Below are 12,500 nucleotides of genomic sequence, written 5' to 3' on the forward strand. Positions count from 1 at the left end.
TAGGATTTCTCTTCTTCCACGCTTTAGTTCTTCCAAATCCCTTAAATCTGTATTTCAACTAGATTTATTAAATCCCGGATTCAAGACAAATAGAGAAAGACTGAGATTTAATAATATATAAGATTTATGAATGCCTCTTTTGTAATTTGGAAATAATTTAACATAAATCCAATATTACTGCACGGTCCGAAGGATACGATCGGAAAAGGAAACACGAGTACTCGGGTAGCCCCGGCGGTGGTTCGCTTGGCGCTGCGCATCTCGGTGGAGGTTAAGGCTTTTCTCAATCTCCTTCCGGTACTCTTACACTTTTTCTTCAATCCTTTGCAGTTTCTGGGTCATTGGTACCGTTTCAATCGTCTTTAGAATGATATATAGAAGAAGTTTAAATGTCTGCGGGGATATGGATTTTTGTCCTTCTAATCTGATTAATTTAGGTTTAGCAATCTATAGGAAAATTATTATGCTGCTCAAGCTCATAAACTTAGGTAGGAGGAGATGTAGCTCATCTCTAGGTACCGTTAAAACATTTTTCCTTTTTAATTTGTTTTGTTTTCAAAAGTCTACATTTGCTTAAATTTACATCTGTTGCTCTGTCTCTGTATAATGAGCAACTTTTCGGATTCACACTGGCTTTGTCGAGCTTCTGCCAGAAGGAATTTCATAACTTCTCTTTTGCGAATTTTAGATGTCAATTTTTTGACTGATTAGCATTCATGGTTCGTAATATTTTATTAAGAATTGTAATTTGATTAACTGAAGCATGTAAAAGAAGTACTTGTAGTTTTTTTTCATGGTGTCTTATCAATGAAGCTACCCCAAACACCTTCAAGATTCTTGCTCTAGCCTTTTCTAGGAACCAACTCGTCCTTTCCATCTTTCTAAACATCTATGGTTGTTTTGCCATTGTCCATATAATTCCTTATCAAAGAAGCATATATGACCTCAAAACAATAAAATGCCTCTCTCTTGGTTACTCTCCTCTTCGAAAGGGGTGCTAGTGCTATTCTCTTATCAATAGAAAGTTTTATAACACCTTCTCTTTCATTAAAACATTATTCTCTTACCTCAACTTTATGCCATTTTTTGAATATTAGTTTCGGCGGAATATAAAATTATAGATTTCCAATCTTATTGCTCTTAGTGTCATTTCATTTTCTAAATCTCTTCTACCCAAAACTCATCTACGTGATCAACCATGCCCCTCTTCCTTACTTGGGACTCAATCTAATCCTTAGGATCCTACACTACAGACAAAGGGATCATTTACTCAAGTTGTTTGGTTCTTCTGCCTGAGATGGACTATGGTATGCTTCTTGAACAAAATGATGCGCCTCCTTCGAGTTAATCATCCTCTTCAGAAGGTATCATTAATCCATATTCTAACAATTCCAACAAGATTTTGATATTTTTATTACTCGAATGGAAATGTGTGTTGATTTGCGCAAACACCCACTATCTGATTTTTTATCTTACGATAGTTTTTACCTAAAATTTTTTGACTTTACCACAATTTTCTATTATTGGCATTTTTAAAAATATGCATGAAGTCATGAAAATACCTGAATGAAAGGAAGACATTAATGAAGATATCTAAACAGTAAAGAAGATAATTGAGAACTTTCAATTTTCCAAAAGGTAAAGACACAATTGGATTTAATTGGATTTCTAATGTAAAATAAGAAAGATGGCTCCAAATTAGTTGTAAAGGGGTTACTTAAATTCATGACATTGACTATCAAAAGACATTAACTTGTTACCAAGATAAACACTGTAAGGGTTATATCGTCAATAGATGCTAAGTTTGATTGGCCGCTTCTTTAATCAGATACATAAATACATTATTTGGGGATTTACAGGCGTACCATCTCAAACTCTATAATTTACATGTTTAAGACCCTGAAGTTCAATTTTACGCAGCTGCCACTCAAAACTCTTTAATATATCACTTCTACCGTGCAGTGAGTTTCTATCGTCCCACCGCTTCTAACTCCATCTGCACTTAATCATACACGGGTTTGCTTTGAACAAAGCTGAATATGAAATTCAAGGACAGTTAAAAAAGGAAAAAAAAAGATTTGTGAGAAAATTAGAATTCAAGCTTTTCCTGTAGATCTCGGGTCTATTGTTCAAAGTGATGGTGATATTGATGGGGATGTTATTAGTAGAATTCAAGTTGGTTGGTTGAAGTGGAGGAATGCTTCGGGCCTATGGTGTGATAGCAAAGTACCGCTTAGACTGAAAGGAAAATTTTATAAGATGGTGTTGAGACTTACAATGCTCTATGTCTCTGATTGTTGGCCTTTAAATGAGAAGCATAAAACTAAGTTTAAGGGCCCGTTTGTCTCCGCTTATTTCCTCAGGCGGCGTTTTCAAAATGCCTCCCCTCCATTTGTTTGTCGTGTGTTGGGTGCGATTTGAAAACATCATTCTTATTTTCTTCGTTACCGTCGCTTGCAGGATGACCCCGCGGGTGGCGTTTCTTGTTTCAGGATTACTTCTCTGCCCTTCCGCATTTTTGCTCTAAGCTGCTTCGGCCTTCTTCAATGATCTCCTAGAGGTAACGCATCTTCCATTTTTTTTTCATTTCTTCTCCATTTTCTGGCCGCGCTCAAAGCTCCTTCGGCTTACGATAGCTCCTTCGGCTTCTTCGGCGATTTCCCAGAAGTAATGCTTCTTCCTTTTTTTTTTTCATTTCTTCTCCATTTTTTTGTGTTTCTTTTTCGGCGATCTCCTTCGACTTGTCCGGCTTCGGCACCTTCTCTGTTTTTTTTCATAACCATAAGCTGCTTCCTTCCCCTCCTGTTTTCTACAGTTGATTTGCTCTTTACATTATCTGATGCCATCCAGTTTGAAAAAAAATGAGTTTTTCCCTCACTATTGGAGCTCATGTGGCTGGATGGAACATCAAATTCTCAACGCCTTACAAGTTATCTTCTCTGTGTTGATATAGATTTGAATTCACCAAATGCAGTTGGAAATAATTGCATTGTAAATATCAAGTTATCTGTGTTTGATTGAAATATGTCTCGGTGAAATGGTTTTCTTGGGCACTTTTTGCTTCATTTTCTAAATTTTTTTTTATATTACTAATTTTAATTTGTACCAGCCCTTGATATAGAATTGTTTGGGTGTTTTGTATAAATTTTAACCTATAGATGTAAAAGGGTTTAGTTTTATGAATACACAAGATTAGGTGTTACATAAAACCTGAATTCTTGAAGTTTTATTTTTGACATGTTTTGATGAAGAAAAGGGTGTCTCTAGCATACCTAATAACTTATGTTGTGTATTTGTGAATTGACTTGAATTTGGTAAAGTTTGAGTGCAGAAAGTGGAAATGAATGCAATTTTATGGGAATTATCTTTGCAGGAAAAACAAAAGCCATTTTTGGTTATACGTTATTTCAAGAAAGATACAAACAAAGCATTATTGTGGCATTCAAGAAGAATTATTGTGGAAGAAGGATTCATAAAGCTCACACAGATTAGTTGGGAAATGAGTAAATTTTACGTCAATGAATTCATGAATCTTTAGTTTTATCTCCCCTATATGATTGCGTTAAGAAGGTTGGTAAATCACAATTTTTGGGTGGTCTGTATGTGTTGAAGGAGTCTGAAGGAGTTTAATTGGTTCTAAAATATCTAAAAGGTAAAGATTGCAATTTTGTTAAAAACATTGTAACTTCTGTGTGCCAGATTGTTCATTTACCTAAAAAAATTTGTTCATTTACCTAAAAAAATTCTAAAAAAATTTGCAAATCAGTTATTTACAAAACGCACAAACCAAACAGCTAGACAGTTTATCCAAAACGGGCATAATGATCATTTATCTAGAATCAGCTGTTTTCCAAACGCATAAATCAAACAGACAGACAGCTTATCAGAATCAACTGCTTACCAGGATAAGCAACTTATCTGGATAAGCTGCAGCTGCCCTAAACAGATCCTAAGTGTTGCTGAGATGAGAATGATTAGGTGGATGAGTGGCTTTACTCTTAGAGAGAAAATGCGAAATGAATATATCTGTGATGGGATTGGTGTAGCTTCAGTGACAGACAAAATTAGAGAGAGTCGTCATGGATGGGTTACATCTTAGATGGTTTGGCCACATTAAAGGTTGACCATCTAATGATCCGATTAAAAGATTAGATGTTCTAGATTCAACTTATGTTAAGAAAGGCAGAAGTAGACCTTGGATGACTTGGGCTTATTTGATAAAAAAATGATCTGAATTTATTAGAATTAAATGAAAATATGACATTAAATAGGACGCAATGGAGAAAAATTATTATTCATGTAGCCGACCCCACTTTGTGGGATAAAGGTTATGCTGTTTTTGCTGTTGAAACTTTTCCTGCAGATCAAACTAGCATGTGAAACTCGAATAACAATGACTGAGGAACTTGAATAACAAGAGTTCAACTTTTCGAGTGGAAGAGTGCCACGGGTGAAAAATGAACTGGAGATAACGATAAAATAATAGAAGGTGGTCAAGGGAGGACGGGGCCTGCTCTGCATTGAGGTGGGAGTAAGAGAACTTGTTGCGTGTTTGCACTTTGGAGGAGGCCATTCATGTGTTCGCACCAGTAAAGATGGCCTGTATGTGTTTGCGTGGGATTAAAATGGAGTTTGACTTATTTGCGCATTGTTGTTGCAGGAGATGGATACGAAAGAGTTAGAAACTGTGTGACGACAACGATTTATTGGCTGGTAGAAGTGATGTATTAAGAGGTTTTAAGTGGTAGTTGCGTAAAATTGAACTGTAAGGTTTTGGATATGTAAATCATAGGGTTTGAGATGGTATGGCTGTAAATCCCTCTTATTCCCCTACATTATCTAGTGGAAATTTAGAAGATGAAGCACAAAGAAATATTTTTCCAGTTGGCTTTGTCACCACTAATTTTGCCAATCAAGTTGGCAGACTCGATGATTCTTTGTAGAGTCTAAAATAGCCACCAAGAGTTTGGTTTGAAAGGTTCACTATGACAGTTAAGAGATAGTGGTATTTGAAAGGTCAATCATAGCATAGTCTATTCTCACAGAAATCACAAGAAGTTAAAATTCCTATCCCAATAGTATATGTTGATCACATCTTTGTTGTAGGCTAACTAGAGGAAGACATGAAAGTTTTAAAGGGTGTATTAGCCAAAGAATTTGAAATCGTGTATCTTTGTCATCTAAAATATTTTCTTGGCATGGGACTAGCGGTCTTATAAACACATGGTTTATTCTAGACCTATTTAAAGGAACTAAAATGCTTGATTATAAGCTTTTTGATGCACCAATGGATTCATTCAACCAACTTGTCATGAAGGAAATTAGTATGTCGGTTAAACAAGGAAGGTGCAACAAATAGTGGGCAAACTAATGTACGTGTCACTCACATGACATATTAGTCTCTGTTAGTGACTTTAGCCACTTTATGAAGAATCTCATGAATAAAATTATTGAAGTTGTATATCGCGTATTAAGAAATTTTAAAATGACTTTAGGAAGCTTTATCTTTAAAATGAGGGCAAATACAAGCATTTAAAATTTTTTCTATGCTGATTTATCTGGTTTCTTATAGATTGAAGGCCGATCTTTGGCCGCTACTCCTTTAATGGGAAAACTGGGTTACATGGAGGAGTAAGAATTAGTCTATGGTTGCACGAAGTAGTGAAATTTTATTCTAGTTTTTTCAGTTTTTGTATTTGTGTAGTTGGATGTAGATTTCTCAATATGGAGCTGAATTTCTTGTATTGGTATGTTGTCTGGATCTTATATTAGGCGATTTTTACTCTTGTCATCGCTATGAACTTGTTTAGTAGCTCATGTCTGTGTTGGAGGTTTTGTAAAGTGTGATACTTATCAAATTCTTTTCGCAGTGTAAATCTTTATCATTATTGAAATTTTGTAACTGGTTCCAATTTTATTACAAGTTTTAAAATTTTGATGATTATGACACTGTTTTATTGAATGAAAGAAGTGTGTTTGATGTATTTGAGGTTATTATTAGTTGTTAAAGTTAAGCATTGCCAATTTGTCGATTGCTAAATTTTTTCTTCTTTTTGCATTTCATTGTTTATCTCATCCCATGCTGCATTTTTGAATTCAAAACTTTATAAAAATTCTACATCACCAACATTCTGATTTGGCTTGGCCTCAAGAGTGCCAATCTTCGGTGAATCTCTAGTGCTCACAGCTAACAGTTTATCTTATGGGTTTGTCTAATGTTCAAGAACAAGCTAGAAGCTTAAAACTTGATAGTAAAGATGGTATGACATTTTCTTGTATTAAAAAAATCATAAGTTTTTATAAACTGTATAAGTATTTCGGATATTTATGCAACTTAAGGTCTTTTAATCTGATGTATTTTAGCTTGAGGAAGATGCATTTTTTTCAGTCCCTTTCTCTTATGCGAACATGTTAGTTGCTTCAAATTTCGTTTTGTTTTGAAGGCTGCATATTCTCAAGAGATTATGATGAAGATTTAGGCTTAATTTGATGAATTCTGCTTGTTTTGTTTAGTCTTAACATTTTGTTTTGTGATAATGCCAAACATGCTAAAATATATGTGAGTGCATTTAATGAAAGTATGATCGAAACTGGCTTTTATTATTGATAAACTAACCAATTTATGAATTTAAGTTAGGTTTCATTTGCGAATGCTAATATGATGCTCTGCTTTCTTAGCATATTATTTATTACAATTTCAATTTGTGCAGGATACAGGGGAAGGAACACTATATTGATCATGCTCCTCCATGGCTTCACGATCAAGGGGAATGCAGTTGCAAAGCATCTCATCCATTTCTGCGAGAGTAATAAATTAATTTTTCTGTTCAGTACAAAATTATTTCAGTCAAACCCTAGTCTTTGTTTGTTATTATTTTATTTTCCTTATAAAGTCAAATTGTGTGGTATTCATAATGGTTAATTATTTGTTGCAATCAATTTTACTTAGTTCAATGACTCAAAGATTGATATTTTTTTAGCGGTCATATCACTTTTATTTATTGTTATCTATTATTTTATTTTATTTTATTTTGTTTATGTTTTGATTTGAAATAAAATATGTTTGACATGTTTAATTATTATGTTTAATTAATACATGATTGGTACTCAAAATACTTAAAAATTATTTTGAATGTTTTCAAAAAAATTGTTAATTTATTTTAAAAAAAGCACGAAAAAAATACACTAAACAAGTTAGTTTTAAAAAAACAAAGCCATAAAAAAAAAAAAAAAACCTAAACAAGCCCTTAGGAATCCTTTGTTGAATGGAATAAACTATAGGGTTTCTTTAAGCTTCATGTTTTATTATATCTTTAGTTCAAATTTTTGTTTAGTAAAAATATTTCCTAGGGTTTTTGTTATGAATAAATAATTTTTGCTTGAAACTCTTCTGTGTATTGATCTACTATTCACTTTAACTATTTGATAAGAATAAACAAAGATCAATGAGTTCACCTGCAAATATAGTATGAGTAAGAGGAGTAGGGAATGAAAGAGAAGAGTTTGAGACATAACTGGGGAGAAGAGAAAATTTAAGAGAAGGAACAAGATACTTGCTTTTTCATTTTGTCCTTTATGTTAATCCATATGGCCAATATATTCTTCTTTCTCTCACGATCACAACACATCCATGGAGGCATTATAGTATGTCAAGTGCCATAGGCAAACTACCTTAACCACCCAAGGAAGCAGAATGAGGACCCATTTCTTAGGCTCAACAAACTTAGCTAAATGGAGAATGCACTTATTATTTGTTCATCCCAATTTTCATCTCGAGCTACCATCCATGAGTTTGTATTCCTTGAACCAATGAGTTGTTTAGCATTTTAGGCATTTATGTAGTGGACATGGTGATGTGTTACAAACTGCATCAAAGTTCACATTCCTTGTGAGTGACCTTGCCCTCAAGGTCGAGGTTAGGATAAATTGTGTTAAGCTCCTTCACATATATCCAGGTTGCATCACTTCATGGAAGGCCTTTTTCCATTTTATCAGGTATTGTCATTTGCTGACACATCCTTGTAGGCGTGGCGTGATTTGATTAAGCCTTTTGGGTGGAGAAGTGTATGGTGTAGCCAGTCTTTTCAAGGTAAGGAATTGGGGTGTAGCGTGTAATCTTTCTTGAATGGTTTCAAGGGAGAGAGACATGAAAAGCTGGGTGAATTCCAGAATGTCATGGTATCTCCTAGTGATATGCAAAGGATTGGCACACTTCAGGATTTTGAATGGGTAAGAATACAACTTGTGGAGTTTTGATTAGATTTCAGTTTGGGGGAAGTTTGGCAGTATGTGTTTAACTCAGCAAAGATACCATTCCTTTGATAGGCTCTGGAAGGAGGTGAGTGTAAAGCTTCTTTGAATTAGTAAGGTTATGAAGGCTATAACATTCCATTTTCTTGCATTCCTAGCTCAGGATTGCCTCCATTGTATATTGGGATTGTGTTTTAAATGGTGTTAGGATCATGATTTCTTACATGTTTTCTTGAAACTTGCATATTTTATTCAATGTCAAAAAGACTAAAGTTACAAAAGTTGCAGCTATATAGGTACGATATGTGATCTTTCCTCTCTAAGTAGAGAAAAAGTGAATGATATTCATGTATTTATTTCAAAACAAAAATATCTTGTAATCTCATTTTGCAAAAAAAAAGAAAAAGAGCTACTTTGCCCCTTGGGGTTGAATTGAAATAACACCTATATGAATTGCGTATGAAAACAATATCTGGGCTATCTTGTTGTTCGCCCTATCTTCTTGCATGTTTCCTACGGCGTTGGACGAGTTGGGTCGTGGATCAGGTTTTGGAATGCTCTGGTCGTGAGGTGTAATCGAACCTCACACATGATCTTGATGAGTGCTACAATTTATTTATTGAATTTCTTTTAAGAATTTCAACTATTATAGTATTGCGGCTCCTACATTCTTCGACTAGAATGCCAGATGACTACTATAGTGCTTCAAATGTTACATTACTGCCTTTGTTCTTCCTCTCTCTTTTGCATTGGAGCCCACTCATTCCCCAATCATAATGAGCTTTAGGAATACAAATCTAGGCTTTATACCATTTGATCAAATTTTTTATTGGCTTTCGATTAATTCATGTGCTTCCTTATAAGGCTGTAGACCTCTTCTAATAATATTATTATTTTTATTCTTTAAACTTAAAAATACATAAAATAATATTATAAAACATCAACACAAAGTCCTTTTCAGGAATGAGGCGCTTAAGGGTGAATCATCCTTCATTCTCAATGGGTCGAAAAAACAACCAAATCGAACCCAATTTCACAGATATTTTTGCATATGAGAAACATATTTTTAACTTTGTCGCATAGTCAATACTGTGATGTTAGTTGATTGATGATCAATTTCTAGTGATAGACGATTTAAACTTGTTACATTATTTAATGGCACACCATGTGTAAAGCTCATATACTGGACAATCACTTTATTCTGATTTGGTTGGGTTGTGACATGGCGAGAGCATATAACAAATGTAACTCAAAAGAGATGCTTTTGGCTTCTCGTGGAATGTTTAAAGAAAGTCAAATTCTTAAAATATTATTATTCTTCTCTTCAGATAATTGCATATAATGACTCCGCTGGCTGAAGCTGTGGTGTGATGAGTTGTATTGATTTCATTATCTTCCGCTTTCTTGACGTGATTACATATTAAAAGTAGATGCTTTAAAGTGCACTTAATAACTAAGTAAATTGCATTCTAATATGTATCACAGTTTAAGAAAACCCACATAGGACAATTCATAATTTGAGTACGGTCATAAAATACTTTTAATAAATCATTTATCTTCATTTTTATTATCATTTCTTCATTGTCAATGACATCTAACTTATCTTTGGTAGCTTAAAATGCATGATGTGCATGCTCCGACTCCTTTCGCAATGCTGTCCTTGCATGAGTCTCATGAACTTATTGCTTTGACTAGGTTACGAATTGGAGCTTGACTACTTGGGTTTAAACTCTAGGGTATCTGAGGTTGGACCTTGTTCATCTCATGGGTTGTTGGTCACCATCTTAAGCAATCATACGATTATATAGTATTTTCTTTATGATTATTGTGCCCAGGGGATTAAAACATAGATAACTACACGACCAAATAACTTACGATAATGATCTTTTTACAAGAAGCACTTTTGTGAGACTCGTCCAACGACAAAATTGCCAAATGAGTTAAAGCATGTATATTATGTAATTGAAGATAGCAAAAATAAGTTTACTGTAATTAGTAATGAAGAAATAATAATAGACATGAAGATGAATGATTTACTACAAGTTTTCTAAGATCGTAGCCAAGCCATAGTATATCTTAAATTTTTTTGCATATTGGAATGCAATTTATAATGTTATTAAGTGCTCTTTAGAGCATCTATTTTAATACTCTATTACGTCAAGACAAAAAATATTGAGTACTATAGAGAAATTGATCCATCGATACAAAACTTTGATCCCGGTGCCTTATGTTCTTTTGCTATTATTGGTGATTGAGTGAATCTCATTGCGGAAGAGAGAGAGGGAGAACTGGGGCGGAACTGTAGCAGCCGTGACATTGTAGCTGAGCTCTATTACATCTGTGGTACTATGGGAGCTTGTCTTTGTACAAAAAAATTTCGACACTATTCTTCGAGGGCACACATTTACCTAATTTGGTGGCACCATGTTCTGCCATGTAGAATGCTTAAAAATGTGGATGGGATCAGTGAAAGCACCAAATTATAAGAATAAATGATGATTGATGAGTTTACTGGCAACTCCAAAAGTAGTGAGAGTAGAAAAAAATGATGGAAGAATTTGAGAATTAATAAGGGAGAAGAGAAAATTTTAGGGAAGGAAGAACATATTTGCTTTTTCATTCTTTAATTTGCATTTATCCTTATAGCCAATATATTCTACTTGCTCTCATTATTATAACACAACCATGGAGGCATCGCATGATGTCTAGTATTATGGCAAACAATCTTAACCCCTTGAGGAAATAGAGAGAGTACTCATGTTTAAGGCCTAACAAACTTAGCTAAAAGGAAAATGTACTTGCTGTTTGTTCGCCCCAAGCTACCAATAATATGAAGTGATAATCCTCTAGCCAAGGAGGTGTATATCATTTATGTAGTGACAAGGTGGTATGTTATTATGACTCGTTTTGTTTTCTCAAGGGAATTGAAGAGAGGGAACCAAAAGGGGGGAAAGAAAGTGAGAGGGTTTGGAAGCCGAAGAAGTGGGAGTTGAAGCACGAGAGGTACAAAACACGAAAGGATGCTTTTGTGTATTAAAAACCATGCGCAGGAGGGGCAACAAAGGTGAGGTTTACTTATCCAAGAGTCGAACGACGCTTGCGTGGACCTATGAGCACAAGTTAGGGCTTTCCTCGTAGTAGAAGTTAGACTGTAGTTGGATGATGCCTGCAGTAGTATAAGTAGTAGCAAGTGCAATGCTGTTGAGGAGGCGAGTGCTGGAGTTCCTGTGAGTGCAGCGAGATATGAGCCCGAGCGATTGAACGGAAGAAGGGGAAGAGAAATGACGTGCGGGCCTAAGCCGTGTCGCGTGCGACCGAGGAAGGTAAGGGAAGGTTTAATAATGTAATTAAGTTATTTAATATATGTATATATATATATATAATTTTGAAAATTAATATTTTATGTCTTGAAAATATGAGATCGAACTAATCCCATATCCATAATAGTTTAAATAAATGAGCCTATCACTGCAGGAAATGCATCTATCCCGAATGGTAGACACACTACTTACTAGTGAAGGCTTGATTAAATAAACTAAAGAATATATGATATCCATTTAAGTCTGCAAAACCATTTTTTTATGTTAACCGACAAGTTCTCCTATTTAATATGAAAAATTAAATGAGTTTTATATTAAGTTTGGTTCATAAAGTTTCCTATAAGTGTAAGCCTCTGTAATTAACTTCATCTTATATAATCGAAGTCACCTAAGAAAACTCTACATCGCCATGCTTTAATTATCGAGACTGATTCTATGACTATGTTTAATATTCTAAATAAGAGCACATTCCCTACCTGGTATGTCATTTGTCTGTTTAACATGATTCAGGGGTTCATTAAAAGGCATAATTTGGTTTTGCAATTTAATTTCATCTATAGGGAATGTAACACTACTGCTGATTGGTTGGCCAAACAAGGTCTTCAACAAATTATTGTGGGTGTGGTGCCCCCTCCTTAACTTCAAATACTTTTAAATGGGGATTTACTTACTATGCTTTATATCAGAAGATAGAGGGATTTTATATTTCTCTGCTATTTCTGCTCCGTTTTTATTGATTCCTTTTACTATTTAACTGTTCGATTTCCTCATGTTTTATTCTGAGTTGCATTTTGGTAGCCTTTTTCACCCCGTTTTGTCTTCGAATTTGGACTGTGATGCTGGTTTTCATGTTTTATCTTGCTTGGCCTGCTCTTTTTGGATGACTGGATCTCATTTATGGGTATTGGAGTTGATAACTTTACCATGAGA

The 12,500-nt window shown here is 34.5% G+C and overlaps 1 protein-coding gene across 7 annotated transcripts in view; it reads left to right on the forward strand.

Annotated features, from left to right (window-relative positions):
* The first annotated feature begins 133 nt into the window (after positions 1 to 133).
* LOC110026824 (ATP-dependent DNA helicase homolog RECG, chloroplastic) overlaps positions 134 to 12,500 on the forward strand; it is a 173,528-nt gene continuing 161,161 nt past the window's right edge. For 4 of the 7 annotated variants that reach the window (XM_020727980.1, XM_020727974.1, XM_020727978.1 and 1 more), the window contains exons 1-2: positions 134 to 297; positions 6,711 to 6,806. In XM_020727980.1, the coding sequence (XP_020583639.1) occupies positions 6,750 to 6,806 (57 nt within the window). In that variant the 5' untranslated portion in view covers positions 134 to 297; positions 6,711 to 6,749. Of the gene's footprint in view, positions 298 to 1,343; positions 1,365 to 6,710; positions 6,807 to 12,500 lie in introns of those variants that run through there. The other 3 variants (XM_020727975.1, XM_020727977.1, XM_020727981.1) reach the window with 3 other exon arrangements.

Source organism: Phalaenopsis equestris, unplaced genomic scaffold (assembly GCF_001263595.1).
Source record: "Phalaenopsis equestris unplaced genomic scaffold, ASM126359v1 Scaffold000402, whole genome shotgun sequence".
Taxonomy (NCBI): Eukaryota; Viridiplantae; Streptophyta; class Magnoliopsida; order Asparagales; family Orchidaceae; genus Phalaenopsis; species Phalaenopsis equestris.